Here is a 22,969-nt window from a genome sequence, read left to right as displayed (position 1 = left end):
ACGTTCCAGAACAAGAAGAAAAGCCCACGACAGCATCTGCTTTGATGATTTCAATATTCCGTTTTGTCCTCTCCTTGCCTGTTCTTCAGCAGTTTGTTTTCATGTGATTGGTAATGCTCTTCTTCCCTGTCTTCTCTACGCCGGAGCGTATTTACATACGCTTACAGAGGTACGAGGGCTTAAGCCGTGTTCGTTCGGTAATTTGGGTTTCTCCGTCTGCTTTTTGGCGACAGTATGTTATTCCTACGCATGTTGCCTGGGAAACAGGTCACAGATAGGGTTATCACAGGAGCTGGGAGGTGAAACACACACACACACACACACACACACACACACACACACACACACACACACACACACACACACACACACACACACACACACACACACACACACACACACAGGGGCTGGGAGGTGAAACACACACGCACAAAGGGGCTGCGAGACGAAACACACAGACACACACACACACACACACACACAAAGGGTCTGGAAGGTGAAACACACACACAGGGGCTGAGAGGTGGAAGCAGACAGGCTCATACACACGACCACCGTAAAGACATCACCTGCTTAGTTAGTTCCCCTTGTTTTAGGAGATGCAGTAGAACATACTGGAAGACGCCACCCTTGAGATGGCTAATTCACCATTCACAAATCCTATCCACACACACACACACACACAGATACGCACACACAGACACAGAGTGACTGTGTGGAAGAATTATTCTGAGAGAGAGAGATGGAAGGAGAGAAAAGATGACAGACAACAAAGATAGAGAGAGAGCGAGACCGAGAGTGAGAGAGAGAGAGAGAGAGAGGAGGGGCGAGAGAGAGAAGGGGAAAGAGAGAAGGAAAGACAGAACAAGAGAGATGTAGGGAGGGAGAGCGAGAGAGGGGGGAGAGAGAGAAGGGGGAGAGAGAGAGAGAGAGAGAGGGGTAGAGAGAGAGAGAGGGCGAGTGGGAGGGAGGGGGGAAGAGAGAGGAAAATACCAAATAAGAGAGGGTGAGTGGGAGGGAGGGGGAGAAAGAGAGAGAGAGAGGGGGGAGAGGGAGGGCCTTTAACCCTGACCACTGAAGCATCTCTTCTTTATCATTAAAAGGCCCCTGTATTATTGAAGAGGTAATGTGTTATTATAGAAGAGGTACTGTGTGTTATTATATAAGAGGTAATGTGTGTTATTATAGAAGAGGTAATGTGTGTGTTTTTATAGAAGAGGTAATGTGTGTTATTATAGAAGAGGTAATGTGTGTTTTTATAGAAGAGGTAATGTGTGTTATTATAGAAGAGGTAATGTGTGTTTTATAGAAGAGGTAATGTGTTATTATAGAAGAGGTAATGTGTTATTATAGATGAGGTAATGTGTGGTATTATTGAAGAGGTAATGTGTTATTATAGATGAGGTAATGTGTTATTATAGATGAGGTAATGTGTGCTATTATTGAAGAGGTAATGTGTGTTATTATAGAAGAGGTAATGTGTGTGTTTTTATAGAAGAGGTAATGTGTGTTATTATAGATGAGGTAATGTGTGGTATTATTGAAGAGGTAATGTGTTATTATAGAAGAGGTAATGTGTTATTATAGATGAGGTAATGTGTGGTATTATTGAAGAGGTAATGTGTTATTATAGAAGAGGTAATGTGTTATTATAGAAGAGGTTATGTGTTATTATAGATGAGGTAATGTGTTATTATAGAAGAGGTAATGTGTTATTATAGAAGGGGGTATGTGTTATTATAGAAGAGGTAATGTGTTATTATAGAAGAGGTTATGTGTTATTATAGAAGAGGTTATGTGTTATTATAGAAGAGGTTATGTGTTATTATAGATGAGGTAATGTGTTATTATGGAAGAGGTAATGTGTTATTATAGATGAGGTAATGTGTTATTATAGAAGAGGTAATGTGTTATTATAGATGAGGTAATGTGTTATTATAGAAGAGGTAATGTGTTATTATAGAAGAGGTAATGCCAGAGGTAATGCCAGTAATGCTATATGGTTGATACAGGTGTTTCTTCCCTCCTCTCTCCTCGTCCCCTGAATACTAAACGTTTGACTACTTGAACACACTGTAACTTCAGTCTTCAAACGGACGGACAAGATGCATAAAGGGCTTTCATTTCTAAACGCTAAAACAGAGATGCACGAAAACACCCTGAAGTAAAAGGTGACATTAGCTGCAATGTGTAAATACATACGAGGTGTGTGTGTGTGTGTGTGTGTGTGTGTTAACCTTGAGGCCCTCGGCACCGGAGCAGCTCAGTAACACTAGGTTGTCCCTCTCAGTGTGTGTGTGGCTCGGGTTCCAGGGCCACAGTTCCTCATTAGTGTTAGCCAGGGACCACCAACACACTGCTACGTCCTGGAGACAGTTCAGATCCACACGCCTGCCCTGCCTGCGCCCTGGGGGGCCACGCACCTCCACACACGCCACCTAGAGAGAGACACTGTTACTACACACACTGTTACCCCACACACTGTTACCCCACACACTGTTACCACACACACTGTTACTACACACAGTTACTACACACTGTTACTACACACTGTTACCCCACACACAGTTACTACACACAGTTACTACACACTGTTACTACACACAGTTACTACACACTGTTACTACACACACTGTTACTACACACTGTTACTACACACTGTTACTACACACACAGTTACTACACACACTGTTACCACACACTGTTACTACACACACAGTTACTACACACTGTTACTACACACTGTTACTACACACTGTTACTACACACTGTTACTATACACACTGTTACTATACACACTGTTACTACACACTGTTACTACACACACTGTTACCCTACACACACTGTTACCCTACACACACTGTTACCCTACACACACTGTTACTACACACTGTTACTATACACACTGTTACTATACACACTGTTACTACACACTGTTACTACACACACTGTTACTACACACACTGTTACTACACACACTGTTACTACACACACTGTTACTACACACACTGTTACTACACACACTGTTACTACACACACTGTTACTACACACACTGTTACTACACACACTGTTACCCTACACACACTGTTACCCTACACACACTGTTACTACACACTGTTACTACACACTGTTACTACACACTGTTACTACACACTGTTACTACACACTGTTACTACACACAGTTACTATACACACAGTTACTATACACACAGTTACTATACACACAGTTACTATACACACAGTTACTATACACGCAGTTACTATACACGCAGTTACTATACACGCAGTTACTACACACGCTGTTACTACACACGCAGTTACTACACACACAGTTACTACACACACAGTTACTACACACACTGTTACTACACACTGTTACTACACACACTGTTACTACACACACTGTTACTACACACACTGTTACTACACACACTGTTACTACACACTGTTACTACACACTGTTACTACACACTGTTACTACACACTGTTACTACACACTGTTACTACACACACAGTTACTACACGCTGTTACTACACACACTGTTACTACACACACTGTTACTACACACACTGTTACTACACACACTGTTACTACACACTGTTACTACACACTGTTACTACACACTGTTACTACACACTGTTACTATACACACTGTTACTACACACTGTTACTACACACTGTTACTACACACTGTTACTATACACACTGTTACTACACACTGTTACTATACACACTGTTACTACACACTGTTACTACACACACTGTTACTATACACTGTTACTATACACACTGTTACTACACACTGTTACTATACACACTGTTACTACACACACTGTTACTACACACACTGTTACTACACACACGTTACTACACACTGTTACTACACACACAGTTACTACACACAGTTACTACACACTGTTACTACACACTGTTACTACACACAGTTACTACACACTGTTACTACACACTGTTACTACACACTGTTACTACACACTGTTACTACACACACTGTTACTACACACACTGTTACTACACACACTGTTACTACACACACTGTTACTACACACACAGTTACTACACACTGTTACTACACACTGTTACTACACACTGTTACTACACACTGTTACTACACACTGTTACTACACACTGTTACTACACACTGTTACTACACACTGTTACTACACACTGTGTTACTAAGATTTCTTTCCCTAGGATGTTGACTGTTGAGAGGGGAGGTGAAGAGACAGCTAACGTCAGGCCACTAGAAACCATCATCTCTTTCTTCCCCCTCCCTCCGTCTCTCTTTTTCTCTCATTCTCTCTCCATTCTTGTCTGTTTCTCTCTCTATCCCTGTCTTTTTCTCTCTCTCTCATTCTCTCTCCCTCCCTCCCTCTCTTTTTCCCTCTTTCATTCTCCTTCCATCCTTGTCCCTCTCCCTCCTGCATTTTCCCCTCTCTCATCCCCCCTCCCTCTCATTCCCTCCCTCTTTCTCTCTCCCTCCCAAATGTTGTAGAATACAGACGACACAAGTCACATCATCAAAGACCCTTTCTTACCCCTGACGTATCAAACCCCCCGTTTTTTTAAAACATTCGAAGCCAAGTGTGATTTCAGTCACAACAAAGATCATCCATTTATTTGGATGAGACTTCTTGGTCATGCACACCGCCCCTCCCGCACCCGCTACAGTCCTTAGCGCTACGCGGCGGCGCTAAGCTAACTGCTAACGCTGCCATTATCACATTACTAGCAGGCTTTTGTTGGGGCACGGGAGGGCCATGCGGGGCGGGACAGGGGGGCTCTGAAAGCAATCGCTCCTGCCGTACGTCTGGCTCCAGAAGCAGGGGCCTGATAAGGGGATCCCCTCCCCTGACCCCCCCCCCCTCCCCTACCCCCTAGCCCCACTGGATGGTACAGCCCAGCCCTGGTCCCCTGGATGGTACAGCCCAGCCCTGGTCCACTGAGCTAAACTAGAAAAAGAGGCTGCTAACTAATCCCCCAGAAAGTGGTTTTGATTATTGCTGACCAGCAAACACCAAAAAGAAAAAAAGATGGGAAAGCAAGGAGGAAAGAAAAAGGGTGGAGGAAGGAGACAGAGACACAAAATGGAGGACAGAGGATGGAGGGAAGGGGGTTAAGAGATATGTGTTGTTAATACATCCATTTATTTGTTTATTTATTCATTCTTCACATACACCAGTCCCTCCCTACATCCCCTCTCCTCTCTCTCCTCCATTCCTATATCCCCCTCTTCTCTCTCTCCTCAATCCTAATATCCCCTCTCCTCTCTCTCCTCCATTTCTATATCCCCCTCTTCTCTCTCTCCTCCATTCCTATATCCCCCTCTTCCCTCTCTCCTAAATCCCAATATCCCCTCTCCTCTCTCCTCCATTCCCCTCTTCTCTCTCTCTCTCCTCCATATATATATTCCCTCTTCTCTCTCTCCTCCATCCTTATTTCCTCTTCTCTCTCCTCCCTCACTCCCTCCCTCCCTCTATCCCCTCTTCTCTCTCCTCCCTCCCTCCCCCTTCTCTCCCCTCCATCCCTCTATCCCCTCTTCTCTCTCCTCCCTCCCTCTATACCTCTCTTCTCTCTCTCCTCCCTCCCTTCCTCTATACCCCTCTTCTCTCTCCCCTCCAACCCTATATCCCCCCTCTTCTCTCTCCTCCCTCCCTCCCTATCTCTCTTCTCTCTCTCCTCCCTCCCTCTATACCCTCTTCTCTCTCTCATCCCTCCCTCCCTCCCTCCCTCCCTCCCTCCCTCCCTCCCTCCCTCTATACCTCTCTTCTCTCTCCCCTCCATCCCTCTATCCCCTCTTCTCTCCCCTCCATCCCTCTATCCCCTCTTCTCTCTCTTCTCCTTCCCTCCCTCCCTCTTCTCTCTCCCTCTCTCCCTCCCTCCCCTCTTCTCCCTCCCTCCCTTCCTCCCTTCCTCCCTCCCTCCCTCCCTCCCTCTATCCCCTCTTCTCTCTCTTCTCCCTCCCTCCCTCCCTCCATCCCTCTATCCCCTCTTCTCTATCCCCTCCATCCCTCTATCCCCTCTTCTCTCTCCTCCCTCCCTCTATACCTCTCTTCCCTCCCTCCCTCCCTCCCTCCCTCCCTCCCTTCCCTCCCTCCCTTCCCTCTCTCCCTCCCTGCCTCCCTCCCTCCCTCCCTCTATACCTCTCTTCTCTCTCTCCTCCCTCCCTCCCTCCCTCTATACCTCTCTTCTCTCTCTCCTCCATCCCTATATTCCCATGCCTATATTCCCGTGCTGTGACTGTCACTAGTGTAGTGAATAGTCTAGTCTAGTGTGCGTATGCATGTATGAATAGAGCTGCTGACTCTGTTGGTACCTCCATTGTGTGTTCAGGGCAACAGATAAAGCTCAATGAAAGACTATTTGAAATGGCTCAGACAATGATCTGAGGAACATAGAGACATGGACCACACTACCATACCTGCAATGTCACCTGTCCGTCTCATTGGGGCTCGGTGTGGGCTTGTGAGGGGACCGGTGTGGGCGTGTGAGGGGACCGGTGTGGGCGTGTGAGGGGACCGGTGTGGGCTTGTGAGGGGACCGGTGTGGGCTTGTGAGGGGACCGGTGTGGGCTTGTGAGCGGACCGGTGTGGGCGTGTGAGGGGACCGGTGTGGGCTTGTGAGCGGACCGGTGTGGGCGTGTGAGGGGACCGGTGTGGGCGTGTGAGGGGACCGGTGTGGGCGCGTGAGGGGACCGGTGTGGGCGCGTGAGGGGACCGGTGTGGGCGCGTGAGGGGACCGGTGTGGGCGCGTGAGGGGACCGGTGTGGGCGCGTGAGGGGACCGGTGTGGGCGCGTGAGGGGACCGGTGTGGGCTTGTGAGGGGACCGGTGTGGGCGCGTGAGGGGACCGGTGTGGGCTTGTGAGCGGACCGGTGTGGGCGCGTGAGGGGACCGGTGTGGGCGCGTGAGGGGACCGGTGTGGGCGCGTGAGGGGACCGGTGTGGGCGCGTGAGGGGACCGGTGTGGGCGCATGAGGGGACCGGTGTGGGCGCGTGAGGGGACCGGTGTGGGCGTGTGAGGGGACCGGTGTGGGCTTGTGAGCGGACCGGTGTGGGCGTGTGAGGGGACCGGTGTGGGCTTGTGAGCGGACCGGTGTGGGCGTGTGAGGGGACCGGTGTGGGCGTGTGAGGGGACCGGTGTGGGCGTGTGAGGGGACCGGTGTGGGCTTGTGAGCGGACCGGTGTGGGCTTGTGAGGGGACCGGTGTGGGCGTGTGAGGGGACCGGTGTGGGCGTGTGAGGGGACCGGTGTGGGCTTGTGAGGGGACCGGTGTGGGCGCGTGAGGGGACCGGTGTGGGCTTGTGAGCGGACCGGTGTGGGCGCGTGAGGGGACCGGTGTGGGCGCGTGAGGGGACCGGTGTGGGCGTGTGAGGGGACCGGTGTGGGCGCGTGAGGGGACCGGTGTGGGCGCGTGAGGGGACCGGTGTGGGCGTGTGAGGGGACCGGTGTGGGCTTGTGAGCGGACAGGTGTGGGCGTGTGAGGGGACCGGTGTGGGCGTGTGAGGGGACCGGTGTGGGCTTGTGAGGGGACCGGTGTGGGCGCGTGAGGGGACCGGTGTGGGCGTGTGAGGGGACCGGTGTGGGCGTGTGAGGGGACCAGTGTGGGCGTGTGAGGGGACTGGTGTGGGCTTGTGAGGGGATGTAGGGGTAGACGGACCAACGACTTTAAACAGCACCACAATAATAATGTAGGGGTAGACGGACCAACGACTTTAAACAGCACCACATTAATAATGTAGGGGTAGACGGACCAACGACTTTAAACAGCACCACAATAATAATGTAGGGGTAGACGGACCAACGACTTTAAACAGCACCACATTAATAATGTAGGGGTAGACGGACCAACGACTTTAAACAGCACCACATTAATAATGTAGGGGTAGAAGGACCAATGACTTTAAACAGCACCACATTAATAATGTAGGGGTAGACGGACCAACAACTTTAAAGAGCACCACATTCATAATGTAGGGGTAGACAGACCAATTACTTTAAACATCACCACATTAATAATGTAGGGGTAGAAGGACCAACGACTTTAAACAGCACCACATTATTAATGTAGGGGTAGACGGACCAACGACTTTAAACAGCACCACATCCATAATGTAGGGGTAGACGGATCAATGACTTTAATACGGCTGGTATAGAGGTCTCACCATACGGCTGGTATAGTGGTCTCACCATACGGCTGGTATAGAGGTCTGATACGGCTGGTATAGTGGTCTCACCATACGGCTGGTATAGAGGTCTGATACTGCTGGTATAGAGGTCTCACCATACGGGTGGTATAGTGGTCTCACCATACGGCTGGTATAGAGGTCTGATACTGCTGGTATAGAGGTCTCACCATACGGCTGGTATAGTGGTCTCACCATACGGCTGGTATAGAGGTCTGATACTGCTGGTATAGAGGTCTCACCATACGGCTGGTATAGAGGTCTCACCATACGGCTGGTATAGAGGTCTGATACGGCTGGTATAGAGGTCTGATACTGCTGGTATAGAGGTCTCACCATACGGCTGGTATAGAGGTCTCACCATACGGCTGGTATAGAGGTCTGATACGGCTGGTCTCACCATACGGCTGGTATAGAGGTCTCACCATACGGCTGGTATAGAGGTCTGATACAGCTGGTATAGAGGTCTCACCATACGGCTGGTATAGAGGTCTCACCATACGGCTTGTATAGTGGTCTCACCATACGGCTGGTATAGAGGTCTCACCATACGGCTGGTATAGAGATGTGATACGGCTGGTATAGAGGTCTCACCATACGGCTGGTATAGAGGTCTGATACGGCTGGTATAGAGGTCTGATACGGCTGGTATAGAGGTCTCACCATACGGCTGGTATAGAGGTCTCACCATACGGCTGGTATAGAGGTCTGATACGGCTGGTATAGAGGTCTCACCATACGGCTGGTATAGAGGTCTGATACGGCTGGTATAGAGGTCTGATACGGCTGGTATAGAGGTCTGATACGGCTGGTATAGAGGTCTCACCATACGGCTGGTATAGAGGTCTGATACGGCTGGTATAGAGGTCTGATACGGCTGGTATAGAGGTCTCACCATACGGCTGGTATAGAGGTCTGATACGGCTGGTATAGAGGTCTGATACGGCTGGTATAGAGGTCTGATACGGCTGGTATAGAGGTCTCACCATACGGCTGGTATAGTGGTCTCACCATACGGCTGGTATAGAGGTCTGATACGGCTGGTATAGAGGTCTGATACGGCTGGTATAGAGGTCCCACCATACGGCTGGTATAGAGGTCTGATACGGCTGGTATAGAGGTCTGATACGGCTGGTATAGAGGTCTGATACGGCTGGTATAGAGGTCTGATACGGCTGGTATAGAGGTCTCACCATACGGCTGGTATAGAGGTCTCACCATACGGCTGGTATAGAGGTCTCACCATACGGCTGGTATAGTGGTCTCACCATACGGCTGGTATAGAGGTCTCACCATACGGCTGGTATAGAGGTCTGATACGGCTGGTATAGAGGTCTCACCATACGGCTGGTATAGAGGTCTCACCATACGGCTGGTATACAGGTCTCACCATACGGCTGGTATAGAGGTCTCAACATACGGCTGGTATAGAGGTCTGATAGGGCTGGTATAGAGGTCTGATACGGCTGGTATAGAGGTCTGATACGGCTGGTATAGAGGTCTGCTACGCCTGGTATAGAGGTCTGATACGGCTGGTATAGAGGTCTCACCATACGGCTGGTATAGTGGTCTCACCATACAGCTGGAATAGAGGTCTGATACGGCTGGTATAGAGGTCTCACCATACGGCTGGTATAGAGGTCTCACCATACGGCTGGTGTAGAGGTCTCACCATACGGCTGGTATAGAGGTCTCGCCATACGGCTGGTATAGTGGTCTCACCATACGGCTGGTATAGAGGTCTCACCATACGGCTGGTATAGAGGTCTGATACGGCTGGTATAGAGGTCTCACCATACGGCTGGTATAGAGGTCTCACCATACGGCTGGTATAGAGGTCTCACCATACGGCTGGTATAGAGGTCTCACCATACGGCTGGTATAGTGGTCTCACCATACGGCTGGTATAGAGGTCTGATACGGCTGGTATAGAGGTCTGATACGGCTGGTATAGAGGTCTGATACGGCTGGTATAGAGGTCTCACCATACGGCTGGTATAGAGGTCTGATACGGCTGGTATAGAGGTCTGATACGGCTGGTATAGAGGTCTCACCATACGGCTGGTATAGAGGTCTGATACGGCTGGTATAGAGGTCTGCTACGCCTGGTATAGAGGTCTGATACGGCTGGTATAGAGGTCTCACCATACGGCTGGTATAGTGGTCTCACCATACGGCTGGTATAGAGGTCTGATACGGCTGGTATAGAGGTCTGATACGGCTGGTATAGAGGTCTCACCATACGGCTGGTATAGAGGTCTCGCCATACGGCTGGTATAGTGGTCTCACCATACGGCTGGTATAGAGGTCTCACCATACGGCTGGTATAGAGGTCTGATACGGCTGGTATAGAGGTCTCACCATACGGCTGGTATAGAGGTCTGATACGGCTGGTATAGAGGTCTCACCATACGGCTGGTATAGAGGTCTCACCATACGGCTGGTATAGAGGTCTCACCATACGGCTGGTATAGAGGTCTCACCATACGGCTGGTATAGAGGTCTGATACGGCTGGTATAGAGGTCTGATACGGCTGGTATAGAGGTCTCACCATACGGCTGGTATAGAGGTCTGATACGGCTGGTATAGAGGTCTGATACGGCTGGTATAGAGGTCTCACCATACGGCTGGTATAGAGGTCTGATACGGCTGGTATAGAGGTCTGCTACGCCTGGTATAGAGGTCTGATACGGCTGGTATAGTGGTCTGATACGGCTGGTATAGTGGTCTCACCATACGGCTGGTTTAGAGGTCTCACCATACGGCTGGTATAGAGGTCTCGCCATACGGCTGGTATAGTGGTCTCACCATACGGCTGGTATAGAGGTCTCACCATACGGCTGGTATAGAGGTCTGATACGGCTGGTATAGAGGTCTCACCATACGGCTGGTATAGAGGTCTGATACGGCTGGTATAGAGGTCTCACCATACGGCTGGTATAGAGGTCTCACCATACGGCTGGTATAGAGGTCTCACCATACGGCTGGTATAGAGGTCTCACCATACGGCTGGTATAGAGGTCTGATACGGCTGGTATAGAGGTCTGATACGGCTGGTATAGAGGTCTGATACGGCTGGTATAGAGGTCTCACCATACGGCTGGTATAGAGGTCTGATACGGCTGGTATAGAGGTCTGATACGGCTGGTATAGAGGTCTCACCATACGGCTGGTATAGAGGTCTGATACGGCTGGTATAGAGGTCTGTACGCTGGTATAGAGGTCTGATACGGCTGGTATAGAGGTCTCACCATACGGCTGGTATAGTGGTCTCACCATACGGCTGGTATAGAGGTCTGATACGGCTGGTATAGAGGTCTGATACGGCTGGTATAGAGGTCCACCATACGGCTGGTATAGAGGTCTGATACGGCTGGTATAGAGGTCTGATACGGCTGGTATAGAGGTCTCACCATACGGCTGGTATAGAGGTCTGATACGGCTGGTATAGAGGTCTATACGGCTGGTATAGAGGTCTGATACGGCTGGTATAGGGTCTGATACGGCTGGTATAGTGGTCTCACCATACGGCTGGTATAGAGGTCTCACCATACGGCTGGTATAGAGGTCTCGCCATACGGCTGGTATAGTGGTCTCACCATACGGCTGGTATAGAGGTCTCACCATGCGGCTGGTATAGAGGTCTGATACGGCTGGTATAGAGGTCTCACCATACGGCTGGTATAGAGGTCTGATACGGCTGGTATAGAGGTCTCACCATACGGCTGGTATAGAGGTCTGATACGGCTGGTATAGAGGTATGCTACGCCTGGTATAGAGGTCTGATACGGCTGGTATAGAGGTCTGATACGGCTGGTATAGTGGTCTCACCATACGGCTGGTATAGAGGTCTCACCATACGGCTGGTATAGTGGTCTCACCATACGGCTGGTATAGAGGTCTCACCATACGGCTGGTATAGAGGTCTCACCATACGGCTGGTATAGAGGTCTCACCATACGGCTGGTATAGAGGTCTCACCATACGGCTGGTATAGAGGTCTGATACGGCTGGTATAGAGGTCTGATACGGCTGGTATAGAGGTCTCACCATACGGCTGGTATAGAGGTCTGATACGGCTGGTATAGAGGTCTGATACGGCTGGTATAGAGGTCTCACCATACGGCTGGTATAGAGGTCTGATACGGCTGGTATAGAGGTCTGATACGGCTGGTATAGAGGTCTGATACGGCTGGTATAGAGGTCTGATACGGCTGGTATAGTGGTCTCACCATACGGCTGGTGTAGAGGTCTCACCATACGGCTGGTATAGAGGTCTCGCCATACGGCTGGTATAGTGGTCTCACCATACGGCTGGTATAGAGGTCTCACCATACGGCTGGTATAGAGGTCTGATACGGCTGGTATAGAGGTCTCACCATACGGCTGGTATAGAGGTCTGATACGGCTGGTATAGAGGTCTCACCATACGGCTGGTATAGAGGTCTCACCATACGGCTGGTATAGAGGTCTCACCATACGGCTGGTATAGAGGTCTCACCATACGGCTGGTATAGAGGTCTGATACGGCTGGTATAGAGGTCTGATACGGCTGGTATAGAGGTCTGATACGGCTGGTATAGAGGTCTCACCATACGGCTGGTATAGAGGTCTGATACGGCTGGTATAGAGGTCTGATACGGCTGGTATAGAGGTCTCACCATACGGCTGGTATAGAGGTCTGATACGGCTGGTATAGAGGTCTGATACGGCTGGTATAGAGGTCTGATACGGCTGGTATAGAGGTCTCACCATACGGCTGGTATAGTGGTCTCACCATACGGCTGGTATAGAGGTCTGATACGGCTGGTATAGAGGTCTGATACGGCTGGTATAGAGGTCTCACCATACGGCTGGTATAGAGGTCTGATACGGCTGGTATAGAGGTCTGATACGGCTGGTATAGAGGTCTCACCATACGGCTGGTATAGAGGTCTGATACGGCTGGTATAGAGGTCTGATACGGCTGGTATAGAGGTCTGATACGGCTGGTATAGTGGTCTGATACGGCTGGTATAGTGGTCTCACCATACGGCTGGTATAGAGGTCTCACCATACGGCTGGTATAGAGGTCTCGCCATACGGCTGGTATAGTGGTCTCACCATACGGCTGGTATAGAGGTCTCACCATACGGCTGGTATAGAGGTCTGATACGGCTGGTATAGAGGTCTCACCATACGGCTGGTATAGAGGTCTGATACGGCTGGTATAGAGGTCTCACCATACGGCTGGTATAGAGGTCTGATACGGCTGGTATAGAGGTATGCTACGCCTGGTATAGAGGTCTGATACGGCTGGTATAGAGGTCTGATACGGCTGGTATAGTGGTCTCACCATACGGCTGGTATAGAGGTCTCACCATACGGCTGGTATAGAGGTCTCGCCATACGGCTGGTATAGTGGTCTCACCATACGGCTGGTATAGAGGTCTCACCATACGGCTGGTATAGAGGTCTGATACGGCTGGTATAGAGGTCTCACCATACGGCTGGTATAGAGGTCTGATACGGCTGGTATAGAGGTCTCACCATACGGCTGGTATAGAGGTCTCACCATACGGCTGGTATAGAGGTCTCACCATACGGCTGGTATAGAGGTCTCACCATACGGCTGGTATAGAGGTCTGATACGGCTGGTATAGAGGTCTGATACGGCTGGTATAGAGGTCTGATACGGCTGGTATAGAGGTCTCACCATACGGCTGGTATAGAGGTCTGATACGGCTGGTATAGAGGTCTGATACGGCTGGTATAGAGGTCTCACCATACGGCTGGTATAGAGGTCTGATACGGCTGGTATAGAGGTCTGATACGGCTGGTATAGAGGTCTGATACGGCTGGTATAGAGGTCTCACCATACGGCTGGTATAGTGGTCTCACCATACGGCTGGTATAGAGGTCTGATACGGCTGGTATAGAGGTCTGATACGGCTGGTATAGAGGTCCCACCATACGGCTGGTATAGAGGTCTGATACGGCTAGTATAGAGGTCTGATACGGCTGGTATAGAGGTCTCACCATACGGCTGGTATAGAGGTCTGATACGGCTAGTATAGAGGTCTAATACGGCTGGTATAGAGGTCTGATACGGCTGGTATAGTGGTCTGATACGGCTGGTATAGTGGTCTCACCATACGGCTGGTATAGAGGTCTCACCATACGGCTGGTATAGAGGTCTCGCCATACGGCTGGTATAGTGGTCTCACCATACGGCTGGTATAGAGGTCTCACCATGCGGCTGGTATAGAGGTCTGATACGGCTGGTATAGAGGTCTCACCATACGGCTGGTATAGAGGTCTGATACGGCTGGTATAGAGGTCTGATACGGCTGGTATAGAGGTCTCACCATACGGCTGGTATAGAGGTCTGATACGGCTGGTATAGAGGTCTGCTACGCCTGGTATAGAGGTCTGATACGGCTGGTATAGAGGTCTCACCATACGGCTGGTATAGTGGTCTCACCATACAGCTGGAATAGAGGTCTGATACGGCTGGTATAGAGGTCTGATACGGCTGGTATAGAGGTCCCACCATACGGCTGGTATAGAGGTCTCGCCATACGGCTGGTATAGTGGTCTCACCATACGGCTGGTATAGAGGTCTCACCATACGGCTGGTATAGAGGTCTGATACGGCTGGTATAGAGGTCTCACCATACGGCTGGTATAGAGGTCTGATACGGCTGGTATAGAGGTCTCACCATACGGCTGGTATAGAGGTCTCACCATACGGCTGGTATAGAGGTCTCACCATACGGCTGGTATAGAGGTCTCACCATACGGCTGGTATAGAGGTCTGATACGGCTGGTACAGAGGTCTGATACGGCTGGTATAGAGGTCTCACCATACGGCTGGTATAGAGGTCTGATACGGCTGGTATAGAGGTCTGATACGGCTGGTATAGAGGTCTCACCATACGGCTGGTATAGAGGTCTGATACGGCTGGTATAGAGGTATGCTACGCCTGGTATAGAGGTCTGATACGGCTGGTATAGTGGTCTGATACGGCTGGTATAGTGGTCTCACCATACGGCTGGTATAGAGGTCTCACCATACGGCTGGTATAGAGGTCTCGCCATACGGCTGGTATAGTGGTCTCACCATACGGCTGGTATAGAGGTCTCACCATACGGCTGGTATAGAGGTCTGATACGGCTGGTATAGAGGTCTCACCATACGGCTGGTAAAGAGGTCTGATACGGCTGGTATAGAGGTCTCACCATACGGCTGGTATAGAGGTCTCACCATACGGCTGGTATAGAGGTCTCACCATACGGCTGGTATAGAGGTCTCACCATACGGCTGGTATAGAGGTCTGATACGGCTGGTATAGAGGTCTGATACGGCTGGTATAGAGGTCTGATACGGCTGGTATAGAGGTCTCACCATACGGCTGGTATAGAGGTCTGATACGGCTGGTATAGAGGTCTGATACGGCTGGTATAGAGGTCTCACCATACGGCTGGTATAGAGGTCTGATACGGCTGGTATAGAGGTCTGCTACGCCTGGTATAGAGGTCTGATACGGCTGGTATAGAGGTCTCACCATACGGCTGGTATAGTGGTCTCACCATACGGCTGGTATAGAGGTCTGATACGGCTGGTATAGAGGTCTGATACGGCTGGTATAGAAGTCCCACCATACGGCTGGTATAGAGGTCTGATACGGCTAGTATAGAGGTCTGATACGGCTGGTATAGAGGTCTCACCATACGGCTGGTATAGAGGTCTGATACGGCTAGTATAGAGGTCTAATACGGCTGGTATAGAGGTCTGATACGGCTGGTATAGTGGTCTGATACGGCTGGTATAGTGGTCTCACCATACGGCTGGTGTAGAGGTCTCACCATACGGCTGGTATAGAGGTCTCGCCATACGGCTGGTATAGTGGTCTCACCATACGGCTGGTATAGAGGTCTCACCATGCGGCTGGTATAGAGGTCTGATACGGCTGGTATAGAGGTCTCACCATACGGCTGGTATAGAGGTCTGATACGGCTGGTATAGAGGTCTCACCATACGGCTGGTATAGAGGTCTCACCATACGGCTGGTATAGAGGTCTCACCATACGGCTGGTATAGAGGTCTCACCATACGGCTGGTATAGAGGTCTGATACGGCTGGTATAGAGGTCTGCATACGGCTGGTATAGAGGTCTGATACGGCTGGTATAGAGGTCTCACCATACGGCTGGTATAGGTCTGATACGGCTGGTATAGGGTCTCACCATACGGCTGGTATAGAGGTCTCACCATACGGCTGGTATAGAGGTCTGATACGGCTGGTATAGAGGTCTCACCATACGGCTGGTATAGAGGTCTGATACGGCTGGTATAGAGGTCTCACCATACGGCTGGTATAGAGGTCTCACCATACGGCTGGTATAGAGGTCTCACCATACGGCTGGTATAGAGGTCTGATACGGCTGGTATAGAGGTCTGATACGGCTGGTATAGAGGTCTGATACGGCTGGTATAGGGTCATACGCTGGTTAGAGTCTGATACGGCTGGTATAGAGGTCTCACCATACGGCTGGTATAGTGGTCTCACCATACGGCTGGTATAGAGGTCTAATACGGCTGGTATAGAGGTCTGATACGGCTGGTATAGAGGTCTCACCATACGGCTGGTATAGAGGTCTCACCATACGGCTGGTATAGAGGTCTACATACGGCTGGTATAGAGGTCTGATACGGCTGGTATAGAGGTCTCACCATACGGCTGGTATAGAGGTCTCACCATACGGCTGGTATAGAGGTCTGATACGGCTGGTATAGAGGTCTGATACGGCTGGTATAGAGGTCTGATACGGCTGGTATAGAGGTCTCACCATACGGCTGGTATAGAGGTCTGATACGGCTGGTATAGAGGTCTGATACGGCTGGTATAGAGGTCTCACCATACGGCTGGTATAGAGGTCTGATACGGCTGGTATAGAGGTCTGCTACGCCTGGTATAGAGGTCTGATACGGCTGGTATAGAGGTCTCACCATACGGCTGGTATAGTGGTCTCACCATACGGCTGGTATAGAGGTCTGATACGGCTGGTATAGTGGTCTGATACGGCTGGTATAGTGGTCTCACCATACGGCTGGTGTAGAGGTCTCACCATACGGCTGGTATAGAGGTCTCGCCATACGGCTGGTATAGTGGTCTCACCATACGGCTGGTATAGAGGTCTCACCATACGGCTGGTATAGAGGTCTGATACGGCTGGTATAGAGGTCTCACCATACGGCTGGTATAGAGGTCTGATACGGCTGGTATAGAGGTCTCACCATACGGCTGGTATAGAGGTCTCACCATACGGCTGGTATAGAGGTCTGATACGGCTGGTATAGAGGTCTCACCATACGGCTGGTATAGAGGTCTGATACGGCTGGTATAGAGGTCTCACCATACGGCTGGTATAGAGGTCTCACCATACGGCTGGTATAGAGGTCTGATACGGCTGGTATAGAGGTCTCACCATACGGCTGGTATAGAGGTCTGATACGGCTGGTATAGAGGTCTCACCATACGGCTGGTATAGAGGTCTCACCATACGGCTGGTATAGAGGTCTCACCATACGGCTGGTATAGAGGTCTCACCATACGGCTGGTATAGAGGTCTGATACGGCTGGTATAGAGGTCTGATACGGCTGGTATAGTGGTCTCACCATACGGCTGGTATAGAGGTCTGATACGGCTGGTATAGAGGTCTGATACGGCTGGTATAGTGGTCTCACCATACGGCTGGTATAGAGGTCTGATACGGCTGGTATAGAGGTCTGATACGGCTGGTATAGAGGTCTGATACGGCTGGTATAGTGGTCTGATACGGCTGGTATAGTGGTCTCACCATACGGCTGGTGTAGAGGTCTCACCATACGGCTGGTATAGAGGTCTCGCCATACGGCTGGTATAGTGGTCTCACCATACGGCTGGTATAGAGGTCTCACCATACGGCTGGTATAGAGGTCTGATACGGCTGGTATAGAGGTCTCACCATACGGCTGGTATAGAGGTCTGATACGGCTGGTATAGAGGTCTCACCATACGGCTGGTATAGAGGTCTCACCATACGGCTGGTATAGAGGTCTCACCATACGGCTGGTATAGAGGTCTTATACGGCTGGTATAGAGGTCTGATACGGCTGGTATAGAGGTCTCACCATACGGCTGGTATAGAGGTCTGATACGGCTGTATAGAGGTCTGATACGGCTGGTATAGAGGTCTGATACGGCTGGTATAGGGTCTGATACGGCTGGTATAGAGGTCTCACCATACGGCTGGTGTAGAGGTCTCACCATACGGCTGGTATAGAGGTCTCGCCATACGGCTGGTATAGTGGTCTCACCATACGGCTGGTATAGAGGTCTCACCATACGGCTGGTATAGAGGTCTGATACGGCTGGTATAGAGGTCTCACCATACGGCTGGTATAGAGGTCTCACCATACGGCTGGTATAGAGGTCTCACCATACGGCTGGTATAGAGGTCTCACCATACGGCTGGTATAGAGGTCTGATACGGCTGGTATAGAGGTCTGATACGGCTGGTATAGAGGTCTGATACGGCTGGTATAGAGGTCTCACCATACGGCTGGTATAGAGGTCTGATACGGCTGGTATAGAGGTCTGATACGGCTGGTATAGAGGTCTCACCATACGGCTGGTATAGAGGTCTGATACGGCTGGTATAGAGGTCTGCTACGCCTGGTATAGAGGTCTGATACGGCTGGTATAGAGGTCTCACCATACGGCTGGTATAGTGGTCTCACCATACGGCTGGAATAGAGGTCTGATACGGCTGGTATAGAGGTCTGATACGGCTGGTATAGAGATCCCACCATACGGCTGGTATAGAGGTCTCGCCATACGGCTGGTATAGTGGTCTCACCATACGGCTGGTATAGAGGTCTCACCATACGGCTGGTATAGAGGTCTGATACGGCTGGTATAGAGGTCTCACCATACGGCTGGTATAGAGGTCTGATACGGCTGGTATAGAGGTCTCACCATACGGCTGGTATAGAGGTCTCACCATACGGCTGGTATACAGGTCTCACCATACGGCTGGTATAGAGGTCTCACCATACGGCTGGTATAGAGGTCTGATACGGCTGGTACAGAGGTCTGATACGGCTGGTATAGAGGTCTCACCATACGGCTGGTATAGAGGTCTGATACGGCTGGTATAGAGGTCTGATACGGCTGGTATAGAGGTCTCACCATACGGCTGGTATAGAGGTCTGATACGGCTGGTATAGAGGTATGCTACGCCTGGTATAGAGGTCTGATACGGCTGGTATAGTGGTCTGATACGGCTGGTATAGTGGTCTCACCATACGGCTGGTGTAGAGGTCTCACCATACGGCTGGTATAGAGGTCTCGCCATACGGCTGGTATAGTGGTCTCACCATACGGCTGGTATAGAGGTCTCACCATACGGCTGGTATAGAGGTCTGATACGGCTGGTATAGAGGTCTCACCATACGGCTGGTAAAGAGGTCTGATACGGCTGGTATAGAGGTCTCACCATACGGCTGGTATAGAGGTCTCACCATACGGCTGGTATACAGGTCTCACCATACGGCTGGTATAGAGGTCTCACCATACGGCTGGTATAGAGGTCTGATACGGCTGGTATAGAGGTCTGATACGGCTGGTATAGAGGTCTGATACGGCTGGTATAGAGGTCTCACCATACGGCTGGTATAGAGGTCTGATACGGCTGGTATAGAGTTCTGATACGGCTGGTATAGAGGTCTCACCATACGGCTGGTATAGAGGTCTGATACGGCTGGTATAGAGGTCTGCTACGCCTGGTATAGAGGTCTGATACGGCTGGTATAGAGGTCTCACCATACGGCTGGTATAGTGGTCTCACCATACGGCTGGTATAGAGGTCTGATACGGCTGGTATAGAGGTCTGATACGGCTGGTATAGAAGTCCCACCATACGGCTGGTATAGAGGTCTGATACGGCTAGTATAGAGGTCTGATACGGCTGGTATAGAGGTCTCACCATACGGCTGGTAAAGAGGTCTGATACGGCTAGTATAGAGGTCTAATACGGCTGGTATAGAGGTCTGATACGGCTGGTATAGTGGTCTGATACGGCTGGTATAGTGGTCTCACCATACGGCTGGTGTAGAGGTCTCACCATACGGCTGGTATAGAGGTCTCGCCATACGGCTGGTATAGTGGTCTCACCATACGGCTGGTATAGAGGTCTCACCATGCGGCTGGTATAGAGGTCTGATACGGCTGGTATAGAGGTCTCACCATACGGCTGGTATAGAGGTCTGATACGGCTGGTATAGAGGTCTCACCATACGGCTGGTATAGAGGTCTCACCATACGGCTGGTATACAGGTCTCACCATACGGCTGGTATAGAGGTCTCACCATACGGCTGGTATAGAGGTCTGATACGGCTGGTATAGAGGTCTGATACGGCTGGTATAGAGGTCTGATACGGCTGGTATAGAGGTATCACCATACGTCTGGTATAGAGATCTGATACGGCTGGTATAGAGGTCTCACCATACGGCTGGTATAGTGGTCTCACCATACGGCTGGTATAGAGGTCTAATACGGCTGGTATAGAGGTCTGATACGGCTGGTATAGAGGTCTCACCATACGGCTGGTATAGTGGTCTCACCATACGGCTGGTATAGAGGTCTAATACGGCTGGTATAGAGGTCTGATACGGCTGGTATAGAGGTCTCACCATACGGCTGGTATAGAGGTCTCACCATACGGCTGGTATAGAGGTCTGATACGGCTGGTATAGAGGTCTGATACAGCTGGTATAGAGGTCTGATACGGCTGGTATAGAGGTCTCACCATACGGCTAGTATAGAGGTCTGATACGGCTGGTATAGAGGTCTGATACGGCTGGTATAGAGGTCTCACCATACGGCTGGTATAGAGGTCTGATACGGCTGGTATAGAGGTCTGCTACGCCTGGTATAGAGGTCTGATACGGCTGGTATAGTGGTCTGATACGGCTGGTATAGTGGTCTCACCATACGGCTGGTGTAGAGGTCTCACCATACGGCTGGTATAGAGGTCTCGCCATACGGCTGGTATAGTGGTCTCACCATACGGCTGGTATAGAGGTCTCACCATACGGCTGGTATAGAGGTCTGATACGGCTGGTATAGAGGTCTCACCATACGGCTGGTATAGAGGTCTGATACGGCTGGTATAGAGGTCTCACCATACGGCTGGTATAGAGGTCTCACCATACGGCTGGTATACAGGTCTCACCATACGGCTGGTATAGAGGTCTCACCATACGGCTGGTATAGAGGTCTGATACGGCTGGTATAGAGGTCTGAAACGGCTGGTATAGAGGTCTGATACGGCTGGTATAGAGGTCTGATACGGCTGGTATAGAGGTCTCACCATACGGCTGGTATAGAGGTCTGATACGGCTGGTATAGAGGTCTGATACGGCTGGTATAGAGGTCTCACCATACGGCTGGTATAGAGGTCTGATACGGCTGGTATAGAGGTCTGCTACGCCTGGTATAGAGGTCTGATACGGCTGGTATAGAGGTCTCACCATACGGCTGGTATAGTGGTCTCACCATACGGCTGGTATAGAGGTCTGATACGGCTGGTATAGAGGTCTGATACGGCTGGTATAGAGGTCCAACCATACGGCTGGTATAGAGGTCTGATACGGCTAGTATAGAGGTCTGATACGGCTGGTATAGAGGTCTCACCATACGGCTGGTAAAGAGGTCTGATACGGCTAGTATAGAGGTCTGATACGGCTGGTATAGAGGTCTGATACGGCTGGTATAGTGGTCTGATACGGCTGGTATAGTGGTCTCACCATACGGCTGGTGTAGAGGTCTCACCATACGGCTGGTATAGAGGTCTCGCCATACGGCTGGTATAGTGGTCTCACCATACGGCTGGTATAGAGGTCTCACCATGCGGCTGGTATAGAGGTCTGATACGGCTGGTATAGAGGTCTCACCATACGGCTGGTATAGAGGTCTGATACGGCTGGTATAGAGGTCTCACCATACGGCTGGTATAGAGGTCTCACCATACGGCTGGTATACAGGTCTCACCATACGGCTGGTATAGAGGTCTCACCATACGGCTGGTATAGAGGTCTGATACGGCTGGTATAGAGGTCTGATACGGCTGGTATAGAGGTCTGATACGGCTGGTATAGAGGTCTCACCATACGGCTGGTATAGAGATCTGATACGGCTGGTATAGAGGTCTCACCATACGGCTGGTATAGTGGTCTCACCATACGGCTGGTATAGAGGTCTGATACGGCTGGTATAGAGGTCCGATACGGCTGGTATAGAGGTCTCACCATACGGCTGGTATAGAGGTCTCACCATACGGCTGGTATAGAGGTCTCACCATACGGCTGGTATAGAGGTCTCACCATACGGCTGGTATAGAGGTCTCACCATACGGCTGGTATAGAGGTCTGATACGGCTGGTATAGAGGTCTGATACGGCTGGTATAGTGGTCTCACCATACGGCTGGTATAGAGGTCTGATACGGCTGGTATAGAGGTCTGATACCGCTGGTATAGTGGTCTGATACGGCTGGTATAGTGGTCTGATACTGCTGGTATAGAGGTCTCACCCTACGGCTGGTATAGAGGTCTCACCATACGGCTGGTATAGAGGTCTGATACGGCTGGTATAGAGGTCTCACCCTACGGCTGGTATAGAGGTCTCACCATACGGCTGGTATAGAGGTCTCACCCTACGGCTGGTATAGAGGTCTCA

The 22,969-nt window shown here is 50.5% G+C and overlaps 1 protein-coding gene across 5 annotated transcripts in view; it reads right to left on the bottom strand.

Annotated features, from left to right (window-relative positions):
• Positions 1-2,162: 2,162 nt before the first annotated feature.
• Positions 2,163-22,969, bottom strand: part of LOC129864913 (WD repeat-containing and planar cell polarity effector protein fritz homolog) — a 114,197-nt gene continuing 93,390 nt past the window's right edge. For all 5 annotated transcript variants that reach the window (XM_055937240.1, XM_055937231.1, XM_055937264.1 and 2 more), the window contains one exon: positions 2,163-2,438. In XM_055937240.1, the coding sequence (XP_055793215.1) occupies positions 2,178-2,438 (261 nt within the window). In that variant the 3' untranslated portion in view covers positions 2,163-2,177. The remainder of the gene's footprint in view (positions 2,439-22,969) is intronic.

The sequence above is a fragment of the Salvelinus fontinalis genome, chromosome 1, assembly GCF_029448725.1.
Source record: "Salvelinus fontinalis isolate EN_2023a chromosome 1, ASM2944872v1, whole genome shotgun sequence".
NCBI classification, from domain to species: Eukaryota; Metazoa; Chordata; class Actinopteri; order Salmoniformes; family Salmonidae; genus Salvelinus; species Salvelinus fontinalis.
The sequence above is the reverse complement of the archived record's forward strand: the minus strand, read 5'-3'. Positions and strand labels throughout refer to the sequence as shown.